The sequence below is a fragment of the Panulirus ornatus genome, chromosome 14 (genome assembly GCF_036320965.1).
Source record: "Panulirus ornatus isolate Po-2019 chromosome 14, ASM3632096v1, whole genome shotgun sequence".
NCBI lineage: Eukaryota > Metazoa > Arthropoda > Malacostraca > Decapoda > Palinuridae > Panulirus > Panulirus ornatus.
The window spans coordinates 61,759,167-61,780,396 of record NC_092237.1 but is presented as its reverse complement, the minus strand read 5'-3'; the positions used below and the strand labels follow the sequence as shown (position 1 = coordinate 61,780,396).

At 45.0% G+C, this 21,230-nt stretch overlaps 1 protein-coding gene across 1 annotated transcript; it reads right to left on the bottom strand.

Annotated features, from left to right (window-relative positions):
- Positions 1 to 3,609: 3,609 nt before the first annotated feature.
- On the bottom strand, positions 3,610 to 20,533 carry LOC139753494 (uncharacterized). The gene is made up of 5 exons (XM_071670107.1): positions 20,376 to 20,533; positions 14,731 to 14,901; positions 13,221 to 13,438; positions 9,416 to 9,656; positions 3,610 to 4,043 (listed from the first exon to the last, which is right to left on the bottom strand). Exons 1-5 carry the CDS (start codon positions 20,431 to 20,433, stop codon positions 3,802 to 3,804), a joined length of 930 nt encoding a protein of 309 aa, XP_071526208.1. The 5' UTR covers positions 20,434 to 20,533; the 3' UTR covers positions 3,610 to 3,801.
- Between the last annotated feature and the right edge of the window lie 697 nt (positions 20,534 to 21,230).

Here is a 21,230-nt window from a genome sequence, read left to right as displayed (position 1 = left end):
AGATGCAGGTTTTTTTTCTTCTTTTTTTTCGACGCGATCAGAAAAATGAGAAGCTTTAATTAAAAAAAGAAAAATGATGTCGGAATCCTATCATCTCCTGTCATGTATAGTAAATTATCAGGGATACACTCGCTCGTGATATATATATATATATATATATATATATATATATATATATATATATATATATATATATATATATATATAGATAGATAGATAGATATCTGCACTTTCTTGAACATGTTGGAAGGTGAAAGACGTGCATAAGATAGAATGAATTAGAATAATGTGTTATACATGGGGTGACGTGTGTCGAACGGATTGAACTAGGCCTTCCGAGGAAGGGGTAAAAAAAGAAATCGTCCCCGCACTTAGAATACATATACTCGTCGAGCTTCAGTGACGCTATAGTTCAGCCGGTGACCTATGGTTGGGTAGCTGCTAATGGTGCTGGCGGTCGCGTTCCCGGGGACGTCCGTGGATGAGATAACGTTTATTTCGAGTCGTGATTTCACGAGAGGGACGCCACGCCCCATCGCTGTCCCGCACCCGCATGTCTAGCAGGAGCCTGCTGGCCTGGCACACAACATGCAGGAGACGTCATGGTGTCATTATAGGAACATTTGGTGTTAGAACGGGAGGCTTTATGGTGTCATTATAGACCTTATGGTGGCGGCAAAGGAGACTTGTGGTGTATGTGTTAAGGAGATTCTATGGTGTTTGCGTGAGAGGTTTCATGGAGTCACATAGAGGGAAAAATTGCTGCAGAATATATGTTGTCAACACCGATCTTTGACTACGCCACCTCACCCCCCGCTACCACGGTACCCTCCACCGCCGCTGTCCTGCCTTTTCATCCAACTTTCCCTCCTCGTCCGCCACCGACCCTTCTTTTCTCCTCACCTACCCACTGGGATATACTGCCATATATATCAAACCTCGTCCACTATCATCCCACTGTTTCACCAAGTTCCTGTCTTTTGATACCATCCTACTTTCTCCCTCACCTCCACGCACCACACCATCTTCTCTTCCATCACCGACGACAAGTGTGGAACGCGCAACGAATAATGTGTTCACTATGTAGTATCTTCCAGTGTCCACCCGTCTTATGACGAATGAACATGTGCGCTCACCCGGGCTGCAGCTGTTTTGCACCAGTGAACTTGGCCAAACAAGTCTCCTAAAAGACTGACTTTGAAAGGATTTTGCTGTGATCCTTCTACCCCGCCCTGTCGGAATGTCGCAGTTATTAAGTTGTATTATTTTTGTTTTGCCTTGCTAAACGAAGTCTTATAAAAATTGTGTAAACGCTCATGACATATAAAAAGAAGTTGTTGAAAATTGGTTCATTCCTTGTTTATTTGTGAAGCAATTAGCCACGAACCGTGTGCCAAGAAAACCCTGAATACAAATTCTTGCCATTGGGTTCATGTGACTGTGTTTGTTGTAGCGAAGGGCAACGACTCAGGCGCATGTGCCTCATGAGTGTGTCTCTTGTATCCTTACAACAAGTCCCGGGCCCGTGAACCCTCTCTCCCCACAGGGCGCGTCTTGCTGAGATCTGTTTGAATCCTTGCCACTCAAGGAAGAGGCCAGTGCGTGGGTGTTCGGGAAGCCTCTCACACTAAACACAGTCTCTGGCGAGAGTCCCCACCGCCCTGGGAAGAGTCGAGGACGCGTGCCACACGGCCGATAAGCCCACGCCACGTGACCACCGTGGCCTTTGGCCCTGCCTCGTCTCGTGAGTCCTCTGATTACCCGCTCACTGTAAACATACACCGAGAGGGAGGTACAGATGATCAGTTGGATGTGAATTTTAAAAGTCTTGTTCTTTTTTTTTTTATATTTAGTGATACTGGGAGTTGAACGCGGAGACATCTCCACATCCACCGGTATTTCATTTTGAACCGGTTTGAGGTAGTTGCCAGAAACCTTGGCCCCAGGCGGACCCCTTGCTTCGTAACCTACTCTCCAGGTCAACCTGATCCCGGTGGTGTGTCGGCCGGTGTTCGCTTCTGTCTCTCTCGCTTGCAGGTTTCTCTCTTCCTCCACTCTTGCTGGTTATTCCTCGTTTTCGGAAGTGTCATCACATTTCTTAATCTCATATTGTGTAATTTTCTCGATAAACAGAAACGGTCTGTCTCATCCTTATACAATAATATTCCAGGCGAACCAGAGTTACGACACTGAGTAACATACATTAAGGGACGTAAACCTCTTCTGGGGGTGTCGCAGATCCCCATATGTCGCATGTGGACTGCGACGGGGCAATAAACCCCAGGACGACCCCGTAACAAGGGGCAGACACCGTGTTTTCTCACATTATATTCTCATCAGACACGGAGAGGAAATGTCCCCAGAGAATCCCCCGCGGCTCGAGTTTCTCATGCTCCCCCACACATTCTGAGGCTTCAGAGACACTCCTTATCATACACTGGATTACTACATTTCGTTTTTCCTTTTTTTTCCTCTCGCGTTTTTCGTTGGCACTTTTCAAAGTTTCGTTGCCCTTTTATCTTATCTTTTCTCTCGTCGATGAACTCTCTGGGTGTGGCATCAGCTGACCTGGTGGCCGTGTGGTGGTGGTGGTGGCGGTGGAGAGGGCCCAGGCCCTCCTGCCGGAGTCGCGGCTGGCGGTAGGGTGACCTCCTCCTCCTCCTCCTCCTCCTCCTCCTCCTCCTCCTCCTCCTCCCCCCCCCCCCCCCCCCCCGGCCGATGCTATCGCCTCTGTCTCTCCTTCTAGTCGTTTCTTGAGCCACATTGTCCATTGTCCTTGGCCTAACAGGCTGGCATGTAATCCTGGCAATACTCATCCTTTAGTACTGTCAGTCTCACCTCTGGCGTCTATGCCTGATGCCAGGCTCTAACTGATATGCTTTATACACCAGCAACAAACACAAACACGATTAGGGCTTCACTAGCCCGTGCCATATGAACTAACATAAAGGAGAATATATATGCGCAATGTGTGAAAGATCGACGCCATTTTATCCCTTTGGGACCAAAGTTTTATCATTCTTTAAGAAAATTTTTTCTTTCTCAGCATAATTCATTCCACAGGAACTGTTGAAAAAAGATGTAACTAATTTTTACTCACTGCTGGTTCCCTCGAGTTCGCAGTCTTTTGATGGCAATCGAGAGAGACACATTACGGAGGGAGAGAGAGAGAGAGAGAGAGAGAGAGAGAGAGAGAGAGAGAGAGAGAGAGAGAGAGAGAGAGAGAGAGAGAGAGAGAGAGAGAGAGAGAGAGAGAGAGAGAGAGAGAGGCACTTTCCATTTGTATAGATACCTGGCTCTTACCTACTAGAACGTATCTTGGACGATTTGGTTGTAGATTTGAAATGGTTATATCCATTACGATTGAAAACTCAAGGAAGGAAAAGTAGGGAAGATATATAACAGGTTAAATTCAGTTAGGAGAGGATAAGGAATGGTGTTAGATTCAGTTGTTGACGGAATATAAGGCAGCTGGAATGTTAGCTGAGAGATCTTCCACACATGAGAGAGGTTGTGAGAAGGTTCCTTGATCATGGTCATACCATTCATGTATCGGATGATTTAATTGCACAGATAACAATATGATGTTTTACGAATGCAAACACTTGAGGATATTTCATTTTATTTTAAGACGCAAACACTTTTTTTTTTTTTTGTAAATCTCCTCCAACTTCTTCCCAAAAAGTTATTCGTTTTCGTCTCTCAAGCCTTTACAGATGACGAACCACATCCCTCAGAAGCTGTGTTTTCTTCCCGTAGGAAACCAGCATCTCATCCCATCGAAGTCCCAGGCGTGTTTCTCTAGAGCCCGAGTTCGCAGAGAGATCTGTGTATGCTGCTGCAGTCCTCGTCGGCGCCGTAGAAGAAGTTGGACCCCCAGAGCATGACGCAGCTCTGCCTGTTCTCGAAGTTGTTGGGTTGGCCGGGGCACCAGAAGGGTACTCCAGTGTTGGCGAAGTTGCCGTCCAACCAGCGGAACTGACCCGTGTACTCGTCGAGGTGGGCCCCCACCCATACCCAGTCAGCCGTGCCCGTAGTTCCCTCTGCAGAGGGAAATGGAGGTGTCAGCCACATGATCCAGTATCCGTTGATAACGAAATGTGTGTTCTGTGGAATACTGGAAACTGCTAACGATTTGGTGAGAAGAATGATAAATACGTGTGAATAAGTAAGGCCACAATCCCTCATGATGTGTTCTAATGTAAAGATAAAAAGAGAATTTTCCATAAAGTTTGAATCCGCAGAAAAAAAAATAATTGAAAGAAAAACGTAAACAATTGAAAAGGTTTCGTTCTTTTTTTTTCGTTGAGGTTAAAACTCTCGGGTGTAAATTTTTACAGATGATGCTCCGTTTGTTGATGGATGCAGCAGATGTATATCAACTCAAACGATTAATTTAGTGATTCCGGTTTTGCTGGTATTGTCTTCTGTTCAGTGGGAGGAAAAGACTTGTATGGGCTTCCTTTCCTAGGCGTCTCAGAATGAGTAAATACGAGAGGGAGACTGGGTTAAGGAGACAAGATATGCACACTTGTCTTAGGGATGGATACATGAGTGGCTTGATGATTCCACACTGGAAAATGAAATCCATTGAAGACGGATGTATAGTTTGCGTGACTGTGTTACGACCCTGAGTTTGTAAGACGCTGACGACGAAGTTCCCCGTGGTAGGACGCGATTTGTGTCATAGACACGTCGCACGGCTGACGTAACTACCTTAGCGATGTAACTGTGAGATGTGATGCGCTGAGCCTCAGTGGAACTGCTGATGATGAGCGTTGCTTCCTGTGAATCACGTGGGCCCTGGTTCGAATCCTGAGTTTAGGGCGTTCGTCATAATAGCAAACGGCTGTGCCTGGCTGGCACATACGCGATGCGAGTTGACCTGACCTCCCAGCTGGGTGCCTGGCAGTCGAGGATTATGGCACTGCGCACTTCTTCACGAGTGTCAGGCTGGCACTGATGGCACTCAAGATGATGGGAAAAGAAAAAGAAGAAGAAGAAGAAGACGAAGAAGAAGAAGAAGAAGAAGAAGAAGAAAAGACGAAGAAGAAGAGGACGAAGAAGAAGAGGAAGAAGAAGAAGAAGAAGACGACGACGACGAAGAAGAAGAAGAAGAAGAAGAAGAAAAGACGAAGAAGAAGAAGAAGAAAAGACGAAGAAGAAGAAGAAGAAGAAGAAGAAGAAGAAGAAGAAGAAGAAGAAGAAGAAGAAGAAGAAGAAGAAGAAGAAGAAGACGAAGAAGAAGAAGACGAAGAAGAAGAAGAAGAAGAAGAAGAAGAAGAAGAAGAAGAAGAAGAAGAAGAAGAAGAAAAGGACGAAGAAGAAAATGGCGAAGAAGAAGAAAAGGACGACGAATAAGAAGAAGAAGAAGAAGAAGAAAAAGAAGAAGAAGAAAAGAAGAAGACGAAGAAGAAGAAGAAGAAGAAGAAGAAGAAGAGACTCTCGAAACTAAATGAAGTTTGTCAGTATCTGGGATGTGAGTGTGGTATGACGTCATGATGCCTGTGTTTGTCACGACGGAGGACTTGAGATCATTAGAGGGGCAAGAAGCCATCGTCACTAATCTTTGATAACGGAGTCGTTAACTGCATGACACTCGCGCATCAGATTCAGCATTGACGACTGTGACAAGGAACCAACATCATCACCATTTCTAACTAGTGACCAAGCGAATGGACTCCCCAAAACGAAGCTGTGCATCACAGTAAATAGAAGTGAAAATCTTGGGAATGGTTTAACAATTTACTACAGAGCTTCGTCACCCGCGTGACGTCAGAGGTCAGAGGTCAGCAGCAGAGGCAGTCGTGTGACGTCAGAGGTCAGGAGGGTCATCAGCAGGGTCCATCGCGTGACGTCGGAAGCCAGGGGTCAACATGGGCCATCTTGTGACGTCAGAGATCAAGGGCCAACAGTTAGGGCAGTCATGCAACGTCAGAGGTCAGAGGTCAGCAGCAAGGACCGGCCATCCATACACCTGGTTCATCTGTTCTGCCGAGTCGCTTTTCCACCAGTTGTTAGTAGTCCTTGTTCATCAGTTCTCCCTTGCCCATGTTCTTCAGTTCCTCCTAACGCATATTCACCAGATCTGCCCAGACCTTGTTCATCATTTTTATGTTCAGCACACTCGTTCATCCGTTCTTTGTTCTCTCATCAGTCCTGCCCAAGTTGTTTCTCATTCTCCATCCGCCTTGTTCATCACTTTCTGTTGCCTTTTTGCCGCCATCCCCCATGTTCACCGTTAGTTATTCCCATTTTCTGTTCATTCTTGGTTTCTGTCTTGCGTTCGAAGGATGGGCATGACCCGCCACAGTAGTTAATGTGTCGAAAATCTTTGCTTTGAGGGGTCACGTGCCTCACAGCGACGCATTAACGTTGACCTGACGTTATTCTTAAGTCTCATTATCATACATTTTTTGTACCTCAGTTGTGTCTTATCTGTTGTGTTTACGCCCCGTCCATCATGCAGGAGACTCTGGTGGTAATCTCTCACTGTCTCTTCTTCAGTCTCTCACCAATGTGTTTCCTCATCCTTCATTCCACTAGATTTTCCTCTGATCTTTCTTAGTACCTCTCTGTCTCTCTCTCTCTCATTCTTAAATATCCACCCCCTTCCTTCCCTCTCTCATGATATCTCTTATCCTTTCCTCCATCATCTTCTCCAGTCCTAAAACACACACACACACACACACACACACACACACACACACACACACACACACACACACACACACACACGTCTGACGTCAGCTTGATTCCCTCCGGTGCCCTGTTTGGCGGCCGGGGTCCACACCCCGAGATCCAGTCCTTCCTTACTACATCTGAACCTCGGTCGTCTTCCGTCACGACCGTTTGGGGATTCATTGTCCCCCCAGGGATGACACATCCCTCTCACCGTCCCGGAAGATAGTGATAGTGAGGCTGTAAGATGTCGACGGTGGGAGGCGGATGCAAGTAGTGGCGGTAGGGGCTGTAATGCCATGGCGATGGGAATGTCAGGTAGCGACGGTGTGGTCAAGAATGTGGACACAAACTAGAACACTATTAAGTCTGGAAATGTGAAAAAAAAAAAAAGACAGAGCCTATTTGGGATAGATCTAAAGAAACCCTGTAAGAAATGTCGCAACACTTTATTGTTAATAACACGATAGCTGAAAATCTAATTTTGTATCCACTTTTTACTTCTACTCGGCAAAACTTACCAGATGAAAGTATGTAATGTATATAATGAAATACCTGTTATGAACTGTAACATCTTATGTAATATCAACCCACTGGGGTCTGACGAAGACCTTGTGACCCCTGTAATCCTTCTGCGCTACCGCTAACAGGATGAGCATGGGTGTGCTAACCAAATCTGCCGGAGTTACCTGCACAAGTCACATGACTGTGTGGTTGTAAGACTGAGGCGATGGAGCTGTAACATAATGATGGCGTGATTGTGAAAAAGGTGACGGTGAGGCTGTAACATAAGTAACGGTGAGGCTGTAAGTTACTGACATAGGAACTGTAAGATAGTGAGAGTGGAGCTGTAAGATAGTGAGCGTGGAGCTGTTAGACAGTGAGAGTGGAGTTGTAAGATAGTGAGAGTGGAGGTGTAAGATAGTGAGAGTGGAGCTGTAAGACAATGAGAGTGGAGCTGTTAGATAGTGAGAGTGGAGCTGTAAGATAGTGAGAGTGGAGCTGTAAGACAGTGAGAGTGGAGCTGTTAGATAGTGAGAGTGGAGCTGTAAGATAGTGAGAGTGGAGCTGTAAGATAGTGAGAGTGGAGCTGTAAGATAGTGAGAGTGGAGTTGTAAGATAGTGAGAGTGGAGCTGTAAGATAGTGAGAGTGGAGCTGTAAGATAGTGAGAGTGGAGCTGTAAGATAGTGAGAGTGGAGCTGTAAGATAGTGAGAGTGGAGCTGTAAGATAGTGAGAGTGGAGCTGTAAGATAGTGAGAGTGGAGCTGTAAGATAGTGAGAGTGGAGCTGTAAGACAGTGAGAGTGGAGCTGTTAGATAGTGAGAGTGGAGCTGTAAGATAGTGAGAGTGGAGCTGTAAGATAGTGAGAGTGGAGCTGTAAGATAGTGAGAGTGGAGCTGTAAGACAGTGAGAGTGGAGTTGTAAGATAGTGAGAGTGGAGGTGTAAGATAGTGAGAGTGGAGCTGTAAGATAGTGAGAGTGGAGGTGTAAGATAGTGAGAGTGGAGTTGTAAGATAGTGAGAGTGGAGGTGTAAGATAGTGAGAGTGGAGCTGTAAGACAGTGAGAGTGGAGCTGTAAGATAGTGAGAGTGGAGTTGTAAGATAGTGAGAGTGGAGGTGTAAGATAGTGAGAGTGGAGCTGTAAAATAGTGAGAGTGGAGCTGTAAGATAGTGAGAGTGGAGGTGTAAGATAGTGAGAGTGGAGCTGTAAGATAGTGAGAGTGGAGCTGTAAGATAGTGAGAGTGGAGTTGTAAGATAGTGAGAGTGGAGCTGTAAGATAGTGAGAGTGGAGGTGTAAGATAGTGAGAGTGGAGCTGTAAAATAGTGAGAGTGGAGCTGTAAGATAGTGAGAGTGGAGGTGTAAGATAGTGAGAGTGGAGCTGTAAGATAGTGAGAGTGGAGCTGTAAGATAGTGAGAGTGGAGTTGTAAGATAGTGAGAGTGGAGCTGTAAGATAGTGAGAGTGGAGGTGTAAGATAGTGAGAGTGGAGCTGTAAAATAGTGAGAGTGGAGCTGTAAGATAGTGAGAGTGGAGGTGTAAGATAGTGAGAGTGGAGCTGTAAGACAGTGAGAGTGGAGCTGTTAGATAGTGAGAGTGGAGCTGTAAGATAGTGAGAGTGGAGCTGTAAGATAGTGAGAGTGGAGCTGTAAGATAGTGAGAGTGGAGCTGTAAGACAGTGAGAGTGGAGTTGTAAGATAGTGAGAGTGGAGCTGTAAGATAGTGAGAGTGGAGCTGTAAGATAGTGAGAGTGGAGTTGTAAGATAGTGAGAGTGGAGCTGTAAGATAGTGAGAGTGGAGGTGTAAGATAGTGAGAGTGGAGCTGTAAAATAGTGAGAGTGGAGCTGTAAGATAGTGAGAGTGGAGGTGTAAGATAGTGAGAGTGGAGCTGTAAGATAGTGAGAGTGGAGCTGTAAGATAGTGAGAGTGGAGTTGTAAGATAGTGAGAGTGGAGCTGTAAGATAGTGAGAGTGGAGGTGTAAGATAGTGAGAGTGGAGCTGTAAAATAGTGAGAGTGGAGCTGTAAGATAGTGAGAGTGGAGGTGTAAGATAGTGAGAGTGGAGCTGTAAGATAGTGAGAGTGGAGCTGTAAGATAGTGAGAGTGGAGTTGTAAGATAGTGAGAGTGGAGCTGTAAGATAGTGAGAGTGGAGCTGTAAGATAGTGACGACGGTAGGGAGGTAGGCAGACTCACGCCCCCATACCTGTAAGACACACGAGAGCCAGAACACTTACGTTTGTCCTCCAGGAGCCGCACGATGGCGGTGAAGAGCTCGCAGTCGCTGAGGACGGCCAGGTCGCTGTTGTAGTCTTCGGCCAGCTCTCCGCACCTGGTCCTGGCCCTGTCCCAGGTTAGGAACTCGTCGTTCATGTAGAAGCATCGGTCGCCCACAGCCTCAAACGGCGTCGGGCAGGTGACCCGCGGGGCCGGGGGATCTCGTGCAGCGGTAGGAGCCGCCGCCTTCAGGAGTGGAGCCTGAGGAGAAACGGGTGGTTGATCCAGGCTGTGTTCCTCTCGAGGATTAGGACATTACCAGAGGCGGTGTACCCTTAGTCTTCAGTAGAATGTTTCCTTTTTGAACAAAGGTATCTCTCTCTCTCTCTCTCTCTCTCTCTCTCTCTCTCTCTCTCTCTCTCTCTCTCTCTCTCTCTCTCTCTCTCTCTCTCTCTCTCTCTCTCTCTCTCTCTCTCATATCATCATTCTTACTGTTATCGCCATCTTCATCACTGCTGTCATCCTCATCAGTTTAGATGGATCGTGACATCACCAAGACACTCCTCCGCTACGGACGAAGGTCCTCATGACGGAAAGTGTGCCACACACAAGTTCAGTTCACTGAACAGTGATAAGATGTGCTCTGAAGTTGCCTGAGTGAAACTTATATGAAATTTTCCAGTATTGATATATTGATGTATTTCATGTTACTGCATGATACATCTTGGACGAATTTGAAGTGGACAAGGGAATATTTGATTGTTAGGTTAACTGTTTTATTGAATTATTCTGCCTGATTAGCATGCAGGTTAAGTTCTTGTTTTCTTTATGAAATTACTGGTGTTTTTCATGAACAGCATATCCTTGGGTGTATGTGTGTGTGTGTGTGTGTGTGTGTGTGTGTGTGTGTGTGTGTGTGTGTGTGTAAGTGCCCTAGGACCCCTTTTCCAGGAGCTCCTTCGGTTGCAGTTCCAAGGCTGAGTTCCTTCCAGTTGTTCCAGTTACAGGAAATGATGGAGCGAAAAGTTCTTTGACGATATGTAAGGCGATAAAGCCGCACGTGGAGACTTTGTGAAAACCGAGAGTAGTGTTGTATGTGGATCATCAGGTTGGTGTGAGGGTTACATGAAGAATCCTCACTTGTGTTAGGGGAGGATAGGGCTCTCCTTCCTTCCTTCCTTCCTGATAACATTAGGTGAGGATAGGGCCCTCCTTCCTTCCTTCCTTCCTGATAACATTAGGTGAGGATAGGGCCCTCCTTCCTTCCTTCCTGATAACCCTCTGTTCTTCTAGCCTCACTATATATCTCTTTTATTTCACTTTTTTTTTTCATTATCTTTCTTCCACCTTCCTGGACCAGTAATCTCTGCGACTGACTTGTTCTCATCCTGTCTTATTCCTACTTCCTTCACCTTTTCTCAGTCTCTTTCACCTCCTTCGCATGTCTCGTGGCTTCCTGCTTTCCCCACTCGCCAGACTCCATAAGCTAGCCTCTCCTCCTAGCCCTTCCCAAGCCTTTCTCACCCATCCCTTTTTTGCATGGCATTTCTCCACATTTGATTTTCCTCCCTTATTTCCCTTCTTCACCTTACCATTGAGATTCAATGAAGCGTCTTCTTTTATGCAGGATGGAATTATTGCCTGAGCAGAATCAGTCCATCCTGTACATGTCCCCCAGGTACATCCGACCCCCAGGTGATGATAATTTTGCCCGATATATAGGGACCAGACCCGAATAAACGCCGCGAACTTCAGATCCGAACTGTGAGAATATCGAAGCTGCTTCACTCACACGCTTCGATGCTATCTCATACAGAGAACTGGATCTGATGCGTGGCATGTATATCCATCCATTCTCGCTTCAGTCGTATTGAGATTAAGTATAACGTATATAAAATGGCGTGCGTTGGAAAAACAAATCTTGAGTTTGATGAAACGACCGATGATTAAAGTTCGGTGGCGAAAGGAAGAGAAAAAAATGGCGTGTGCGCTAATCTGTGTATAATGTTTCGAGATGTTTTAGATTTCTTGTTTCCCAGGGTCAGGTTCGCTCTTTGAACTGAGCTTAAGTTCACAGTTTCAGCTGTTGATTCTCTCTGATGAAAACAGTCTGACACTCGAGGAGGAACGTCGTTGGCATTTGGAATAGAAACCTTGATGAAAGTTGTTCGATCTGGACTAAGGGAATGGAAAACAGAAATCCTTTCTATGAAATCACTGCCTGACTGATTGATGCGAGGATATGGGTTCATAGGACTTCCGCGTCATCGTAGTAAAGAATGAAATGGAGTGTTGTAAGTGGTCTGTTTAGAAGAAGAAATGGTTAAGTGGTAGGAGTCTCCGTTGGTGGAAGTTTCCTATTCAAAAGACAGTTTGCAATCTATGAATTTAGTGGCACGTTTTGATGTTCAGTTGCCTCTTGTTTTGTGGTTTGCCAAAGGGGCCTGCTGTCTCATTCCATGTATGAGACTGAAGTGTCCGTTTTGAGGTGTCCTCGTGTATCAGGATGCCATCTCGTTAAAATAAGTGTCACTGTTTTCAGTGAAGGTTTCCTACATATTCCTATTCTATCTAGGAGGGAGGTGGGTGGGGGTGGAGGAATTGTCAGCTGTTGATGCACCCGTTGTGTTTGCAACACACTGCAAACCTTGGGAATGCTTTATACCTCGTTTAAAGCTATGAACAAGATGGCAGGAAAATGGAAGGTCCGTATGAAGCCAGGATTGCCAACTGAATTTTTTTTTCAGATTCAAGTCGGATGATGGCCAACACTCTGGTGACTTTATGTTGGAGTATGAGCGCTCTTCACAAGCGGGTCCGCTTACCTGAGCCAAAGTTCTGCTATGTCACACAGGTCTAATAAGTCTACTAAGCCCCAGGACTCGTAAGTTACAAGTCTGCTGAGCCACAAGTTCGGTCATTCACAGGCCAAAAGCCTGGTAAGCCACAAGTCTGCTAAGCCACGACACTACTGAGTTAACAGTGCTTTGTGAAGCCACTACGCTGTCGGGCCACGGCCAAGCTGAGCTCAAGTCTGGCTTTAACATTTACAAATATAACGTTGTCTGCCGAAAGATCTGTCTCAGTTCTTCAGCCTGAAATTGGTATTCCATTGTACTGCACTGACGTCAGATACACTTCATGGACGGCAACTTTGAAGCGAGAAATTCTCGAGTGTGACTTCAATTTGATGTCTTGTTAGTATTAGTTTAAGCAGTATTAAGAAGATATTGATTATATATATATATATATATATATATATATATATATATATATATATATATATATATATATATATATATATATATATATATATATATATATATATATCTTAGGCATGCCTGCTGCTTGTTTATCGTACATGTTTCTTGTGGTAAGTGCTAGAAGCTCTCAGGAAGACAGAAGCATCACTTTTGACGTAGCAGAATAAACAAAAGATAGATTGCATGCACGGATGTAGTGACAGTGAGTAAATCATCCCCGTGCTACATCAAGATACGTCGTAGGAATACATTTCTACCTGCCACGGGCAGATGCCTCACATATCACCCTTCATGCTCGGACAGGTGTGGCTGGAGGTGTCCAGGTCCACCAGTGAAACAGTGTTGCATCTTATGATTTTAACAGTGTTGTTTGCCAGAGACAGCGTTGCATCTTATGATTTTAACAGTGTTGGTTGCCAGAGACAGCGTTGCATCTTATGGTTTCAACAGTGTTGTTTGCCAGAGATTCTCTGATTTCTTGATTAATCTGTAGTGTTAGAGATGTAGTGAGAATAGAACATACAAACCTCCACGCGAGATGTCGGCACAGATAAAGACTTACCTCGCATATGGGCAAGGAGAGGACGTCACACTTCTCGGGCATGAAGTAACCGCCATGGGGAGGCATGACGGCGCAGTTGTGCTCTTCGGACACCACGAGGTTAAAAGGATCCCAGTAGGGGGCGCCGTAGAGAAGTGGAGAGCTCGACCCGGTCCACGCCCAGTCGCCGGAGCTCCTGGAGGCGCCTACCCAGAAGGCCATCCCTCCCGTGTCCATTTCTGTGGGCGTCACACTGGTGAGAGGACTGGGGTCTCGTCGTCTGGTGGGCTAACGCCTTATCTCATTCCTGGCTACAGTGAATCCCTTTTTCACGGAATATCTGCCCCTCATATCTTTCTCGTCCTCAAGCACACCAACGGACTCCTTTATGTCCTGTTTCCATGCATATTATCTGCTCTCTATCAACGTTTCCCGTGTGATAATGACCCATTTCCGCATTTCTCTCCAACTCTTGCACACGACCTTGGCGAGTATAACCTCATTAAACACACGAACTATTCAGTTTGATTTACATGTGATCTGAATCCTTCTTACTTTGATGATTTAATGTGTGACTCACCAACATAACCCACTCGTCTAATTTACTTTACAGCAATATTTGTATATTCGGTAGCCTAGCACAGACCTGTGACACCACAGGAAAGATTTTAGCTTAAATAAAAAGACTACACCGTCTGATGCTGGGAGGAAAGGCTGGATAGAACACTCTACGTGATTGCCAGAAATGTGAAGGGTAATCCTAACATATGGATGAAATGTTACAGTTATACCTCACGTTCACCTTCCAGATACCGGGAGACCTGCTGGCTGGCACCTACGTTCAATTGCAAGAGGACGGGAGACCTAGTGGCACTCAAGGCCAACTGACAGATAACGTGAAACTAAGCTGAACTCACCTTCTGCTTCCGGATAACGTGAAACTAAGCTGAACTCACCTTCTGCTTCCGGATAACGTGAAACTAAGCTGAATTCTCGTTCAGCTTCCAGATAACATAAAATTAAGCGTAATTCACGTTCAACTTTCAGATGACTTAAAACTAAGCTGAAGACAAGTTCAAGTTCCTGATAACAGATGGACTTATAGTGACATTCAACTTCAAGGTAACACTAGACCTACTGGTTGATACTTGTTGTCGCGACGTCTCTTCAACTTGAAGTTAAGTGCAGAGCTGATAACATTTTACTTTAACATCCAGAGAAAGAGAGGCCTAACGGCTTTCCACTTCGAGAGTCTCAAGGACTTTAGAGGTAACGGTTGTGTTTGATGATAATGGGGCATTAGCTGGACGGGTTAAAATGGTCTCATTTCTTCGGGATGGGCCGCGGCAAGTCATGCCTACAAGAGGGAGGAAAATTTTGGGTTTTGAGACAGAGACTAAATAGGCGGAAAGGGATCGGACCTAGTTTCAGACTCACACACTTCCTGTAGGATTCGAATTGACCATCTGGGCCACACACGCTTTGCCCTTGAAGCTGGGGAAAGTACGTAACAAGGTTCAGCGATACTCACGCTCAACTTCCAGGTAGCGTGAGACTTGAGTGAAGAGCGAGCAGGTCTGGAAGGAGGCCAGCTGGCCACCAAGCGATACGCAGTAGTCGGAGGCCTCATCCCGTATCATGGGCTCCCGCACGAACAGGTAACACTCGTCACCCAGGTGGATGAAGTCTGGGGGACATTCCCCTGCAACGAAAGGTAGATCATATGACGTTCACCTGTGGCGAGAGACGCATCACCTTGAGGTTCACCTGTAGCGAGACACAAGTCACCTAAGGTTTACCTGTAGAGAGAGAGACAGGTCGGTTCACCTGTAGAGAGAGGCAAGTCACCTGAGGTTTACCTGTAGAGAGAGAGGTAAATCATAAAACATGTACCTTTAATGCGAAGTATTTCATAGGATATGTAACGCAAACTAAACTCATATATATATATATATATATATATATATATATATATATATATATATATATATATATATATATATATATATATATATATATATATATTGGAAAGGATCACAATTTTGCGCGTGGACTCATAGGAATATATATATATATATATATATATATATATATATATATATATATATATATATATATATATATATATATATATATATATATATATATATATATATATATATATATTGGAGCCTGTTTTTTTACCAATTTCAGTATGGATAGGTGTTGAACGTAATAGATGGTTCTCGATCGTCATGTATTACAGTGGTTAAAGATGCCTTCCACAGAGAAAGCTTGAGTGAAAAACCTGAAGGATTTGGCCCGGTGGCGAAGACTGCCGTCATGGACGACGTGAATGACAAGGAGGAGGAGGAGGAGAGAGAGAGAGAGAGAGAGAGTGGACGAAGGGGTTGACAGGTCAGTCTGAGTCCTTAAGAGAAAATACCTCCGGCGAAAGTTTGCATGGGTTATATATCGCCGGTTGGACGCAGTGCCCAAGCGTCTTTGCAACGAGGGGTTGTTTCCATAGGCGTGGGTATAGAGAGTCAGAGGAGTAACGGGTGTGAGAGAGAATGTGAGGATTAATGCGAGGGATAGATAGCGCTCCAGTGCCCGGTCAGACTGCGTGGATCAAGCCCTGGGAAAGGGAAGGTAGGTAGCGTTATGCAGCGTTTATAGGTATGGACATTTTTGCTTTGTTTTTGGTAAAATGAATGGAGGAACATTTGACTGAAGTTTTAGCCATGTGAATGGCGTTGACGGTGGTTAGATCGGCCTTGAGAGATCTGATTTAGAAAACAGAATAGCGTCATCTGCTAACAATGACCGTGCCGGGTGTCATCCTGCCCCTCCATCGTACAGGTCGTGGTGCTCGGCAGAATATGGTGGGAATAGTGCACGTGTGGGTGGGAGCAGATGATTGCGGTCTGACAGCTTGATCGGAAGGGGAATGAGGGAGTTGATCTAGGTTAGGTTATTTCACCGGGGCTTGTATTCCATCATACAGGTATGTATGGGGGACCTTATGTCGCCATCCTTGTGCCTGTTTGGGGTCGCAGTGTTGTTAGCGCAGTAATTCAAGAGCAGTTTCTGACAGAAGCTTCGTACTCACATCATAGTGTTATGAAGTTAACGAACTTTTATTTAGACTTTGGGGCACATAATTGCACAGAATTACATCTCGATTTGGAAAAAATGATCAACTACAAGTGCTGTTTCTTGCAAAAAAATTTTTCTTGTCGGGGAAGGTGTTGAAGGAGGTGTATAGACGAGCATCTGCTAAAGATATGTTGGCCGATGACGCGCAGATTAGAGGCTGGTGAGGGAACTGTGTAGTATTATGGTTAAAGGCTTGAAGGTAAGACGTTTGAACTTGAGGAACATTGCCAGACTGACCTGCTGAGACGAGAACTTACTTCCTCTGGAGGATATGAAGGTAGAGGTTGTGATTGTTGATCACTGCAACGGAGGCATTTGACTTACCAGGTTTTAAAGGGTTATGAGAACACCAGCTTAAGACCTGTCGGCTCAGCTAACTACGTAACTTGAAAAGGTATGAAGTGTTTTGGATAGCGTGGAAGAACTAGTTCCTTACGTCCCAGTGGCCACATGCTGTGATAAATGCCTGCAACTTCATTACTAGTGAGGCTGTGTGCAATTTATGGTGCACTTTTTGGGTCTGTCCTCCGCAGCTGGATACGGATTAAGAAATCAAAAGTGTTTAAGTCTTCTCGCGAGCACTTCAGTATTCTGTTTAACAAATCCCAGAGGATAATGCACTCTCATGCAATCCCATGAGAATGACGTATATATGAATAATATATTAAAATCACCTTTTCATATAGATTTAAAGAACGCATCGCAGTTTGGTAACTGTTACTTCGGAAATCACCGGGTTATGAAAACACTGATGCCTCGAAATGGTAGTGGAAATCTAATGTTTCTCAGTTTGATCATTTTTTTTTTTCCTCCCTTCAAAAGTCAGTAAAATCTGAAGAGCGTGGCAAATCAACTTCAATATTATGATGTGGCTGTCCGAGAGAAAAGTGAGGTGTGTGGAAGAGGTTAATCTTTGTGTGTGTTACCTTATTCCCACCGGAGGCTGCAGGAGAGCACAGGGGACGGTAGTGGTCAGGACGGCGTCAATGAGCGTGGGACTCGCTGGGGGACATTAAGACAGAGGCAAATACTCTCCCTTGCCTGGACGGAGGGGAGGGGGTGACACTGACATCTAGTACGGGGCAATGTACTGGTGTTTTATGGTTCACCGGGGTGCTCTCTCTCTCTCTCTCTCTCTCTCTCTCTCTCTCTCTCTCTCTCTCTCTCTCTCTCTCTCTCTCTCTCTCTCTCTCTCTCTCTCTCTCTCTCATGGTTAGTATGAGCATTAGGAACGCACTGATCCAAACGAACGTGTTAGTCGTCAGCTGTAAATGTTGTTTCATGAAAATCAAACTAATTACAAATGAAAAATATTGAAAAGGAAGAAAACAGTTGGCATCCGAAGCACAGGTTATTACGATAATGATCATTGCAGTAATGTCACTGACGGTGATAGTGTTGGCACCGTCACTTATCGATAGTGATCGTTACAACGAACTGCATTTAATGATGTATGTCATAATCATACCCCCTTCCCCCCCTTCCCCCTTTCCCCCACCCCAGCAGTTTATACAAATAGAAAATCCCATTCCCGGAGGCCGGCCGTCCATGTCGTAACATTCCGAGAATATAGTGTTACGAGCATCATGTGGACGTGTGTAGCGCACTGTCGAGGGGGGGTCGTCTATACGACATCTGCAGACGTGGCAGCCGGGCACGCGCCCCTGTGTAGGAACGGGGGAGTTGTGGCGGCTCATAAGGAACAGGTTTATGAGTTCTGTACAGACTTAGGACACTGGGAAACATTATTGTGGTATGGTTTACGATGAACAAACTCTTATGTCCACAGAAGTTGCCGAAAGAGAATACGAAAGGATGAAGAAAATAAGAATAAAAAATGTTATTATCGTTTTCTATATTCTTTTAGGGTTTAGGGGAAATTTGGAAAGAAATGATGATAGAGATAAATGCTTACCTGTTCGTAGGAAGACCTTGTACTCCCATCCTGTACGATAGATTCAACGCAGAGAACTGGCAGCAAGTTCTCTCTCGTGGAAATGCCAAACTGCACTGCCGGCCGTACGATTATAGTCATGACATCTGCAGCCTCAGGCTTTGACCTTTTGGACTAATCAGTTGGGAACTCACTAGACTACATGCTACACAACACCCGCTCTGGTGACAGGTGAATATTTGTAATAGTGTTCTGATATATCCAGTGGGGTAATACACACACACACACACACACACACACACACACACACACACACAATGTAGTCACAATCTAGATCATCTCTATGGAAGTTTCTGATATACTTACAGTGAAGAAGGAGTTACAAGCAGGGACACTGACACCTTTTTAGTTGCAAATATGAAAAAAATAGAAAAAACAAAGATATTAGGAACGTACTTTAGGGGAGGGGAGAGGGGGGCGACGCAAGCAGTCTTACAGCTAGTCAGTATTTGAGAGACACAAGAGAACAGGGAAAGAATATAGCAAGATGGGAAAGGAAGAACATCGTAAAAAGCGAAGACGGTAAGCCAATACTTTCATAACTTCTTCAAGAGTAACCGTTGGTGATGAGAGCAGCCAGGCAGGATATTAATAAGTTGCGCTGAACTGCAGAATCCTTGGAAAACAAGAAATCACCTTAGTGAGAACCAACACGGAAAGGTTTCTAGGACCTGGTCAAGGAGAGGGGACTATGGTTTCGGTGCATGGCACATAACAGACAGAAAATGGATGTAAGCGACTGCGGCCTTTCTTCGTCTATTCCTGGCGCTGCCTTGCTAGCACAGGAAACGGCGAAATAAATAAATAAATAAATCTTTCTTTCATACTATTCGCCATTTCCCGCATTAGCGAGGTAGCGTTGAGAACAGAGGACTGGGCCCTTGAGGGAATATCCTCACCTGGGCCCCTTCTCTGTTCCCTCTTTTGAAAAATTAAAAAAAAAAGTGAGAGGGGAGGATTTCCAGCCTCCCGCTCCCTCCCCTTTTAGTCGCCTTCTACGACACGCAGGGAATACGTGGGAAGTATTCTTTCTCCCCTATATATATATATATATATATATATATATATATATATATATATATATATATATATATATATATATATATATATATATATATATATAAACTGGTCTATATGATGAAAAGCTTTGATTGTGTGTCGTCTGTAGTTACCCACTCTTAGGATGGCCTGGATAAGACTCCTCTCTTTTCAGAATCTCATGAAAGTAACATTCAAGGCCGAAATACACCGACGGCCATTGCAGAGTGTTGAGCCGAGTGTGGCTGGTGGCTGAGAAGAAGGTTGAGAAGCAGGACTAACAAGGCACATTCATCCAGTGGTAGTTAGAGGGGTCTGTCCATGCTGGTGATCCGATTGAAGATCACCCATGTGTCCAAGACTCACCCGTACCTCTTATTATACATGGCCACTGAGTGTGTGTGTGTGTGTGTGTGTGTGTGTGTGTGTGTGTGTGTGTGAACCCATCTCCGTATAGAAATCACGTGGTACATACAGATTGAGACAGTTACACGATTTTATAGAACAGTATACCTCTTATACACGACGGCTGGAGAGTGGCTTTGCGCAAAGGAGGCCATTATTTGTTTGTTCGTGACGCTACCTCACTAAGAGAGGTGATTAACTACATGAAAATCACCAAATTGAGTATAATGTATTCAGTAATTATTACCCAAGGACCTCCTCTTCCAGTTGCTCCTACTACAGCTTCATGGCTGCGGTACATCCAGTAGCGCAGCCAGAAATTCATCGACATGACTGTTTCGTCAACTGACACCATCCTCGCCGAAAGTGACTTTCCACTCGCAATGTAACACTAGGAAAGCAGAGACCGGTAACATCGACAATCGTATATATATATATATATATATATATATATATATATATATATATATATATATATATATATATATATATATATATATATATATAATGCCCTCCAACAGCAGAATTCGAACCTCTACCACTTGTGTGGGAGCTTTGTGTACGTATATTTTAAGCACTACCCCTCTCTCTGTCTCTCTGTCTTTGTGTTTGGTGTAGTGACTCAAGGATAACTTTCCTACCTGCAGCGCCCAACACTACAGTAAAGAGCAGCAAGGACCGTAGCGTTGTCGTAAGCATCTTGATTGAGAGGACGACCGACCGACCGTTTCGCTCAACCTCTCGCACGGCTATATAGCCTAACTAGCGAAGGGGCCCCGCCTGCCACATCTGGCATCGATGGGAAACACGCCACTGTGATATCGGCTCCGGTGATGGGTACGATACTGGCTATGATAAGTGATGTTTTGGTATCCCTATCAGCTGTGGGTCTTCTTTACTTTCAAGATGTGTGATATCGGGAAGAGGACATTGTGATCTTTTATTGTGTTAGTAAACATTATTTTCTCTGTCCTATCACGAAGGTCTTGCACAATTTGTTTATCATTACCCTCGGCAGATTTCTGGGCTTCAGATGCAAATATTTTGTCATTTTGACGAATTTTTCTTTATGTTCGCACTCCTGTGTATGTTCCTGTTTCTTTATTCTAGGTTTGCTTTGTGTGTGTGTGTGTGTGTGTGTGTGTGTGTGTGTGTGTGTGTGTGTAGACACGTACGTGTGAGGGCCACAGGTTTGCCCAGGGTCCACTGGTTCACAAGTGTCGGGAACGCAGACCAGGTCTCCGGACGTGCAGATCTAGAGGAGGGTGGGTTCGTTCCACATATATTCTGGGGTACAGGTTAACTTAGGGCTTCAAAGGTCTCAAATCATCATCCTCTTGTCTGGTCATGTTGGCGCACAGGTTGCCATGCTCCCTAGTCTTCTGGACTGTGTATTGAATCCTCCCTGGTCCATGAAAACCCACCAGCTCAGAGGTGTTTATTCGTCGAAGGGCGAGGAGAGGAGAGAGTGGACCACCTCAACAGGTGAACCCTGG

Coding starts and splice junctions, on each gene's coding strand:
- LOC139753494 (XM_071670107.1), bottom strand. CDS start 20,433: ATGCTTACGACAACGCTACGGTCCTTGCTGCTCTTTACTGTAGTGTTG. Junction 14,902..20,375: donor TGTAGTGTTGGGCGCTGCAG/GTAGGAAAGTTA, acceptor CTTTCGTTGCAG/GGGAATGTCCCCCAGACTTC. Junction 9,657..13,220: donor TCTCCTTGCCCATATGCGAG/GTAAGTCTTTAT, acceptor GTTTCTCCTCAG/GCTCCACTCCTGAAGGCGGC.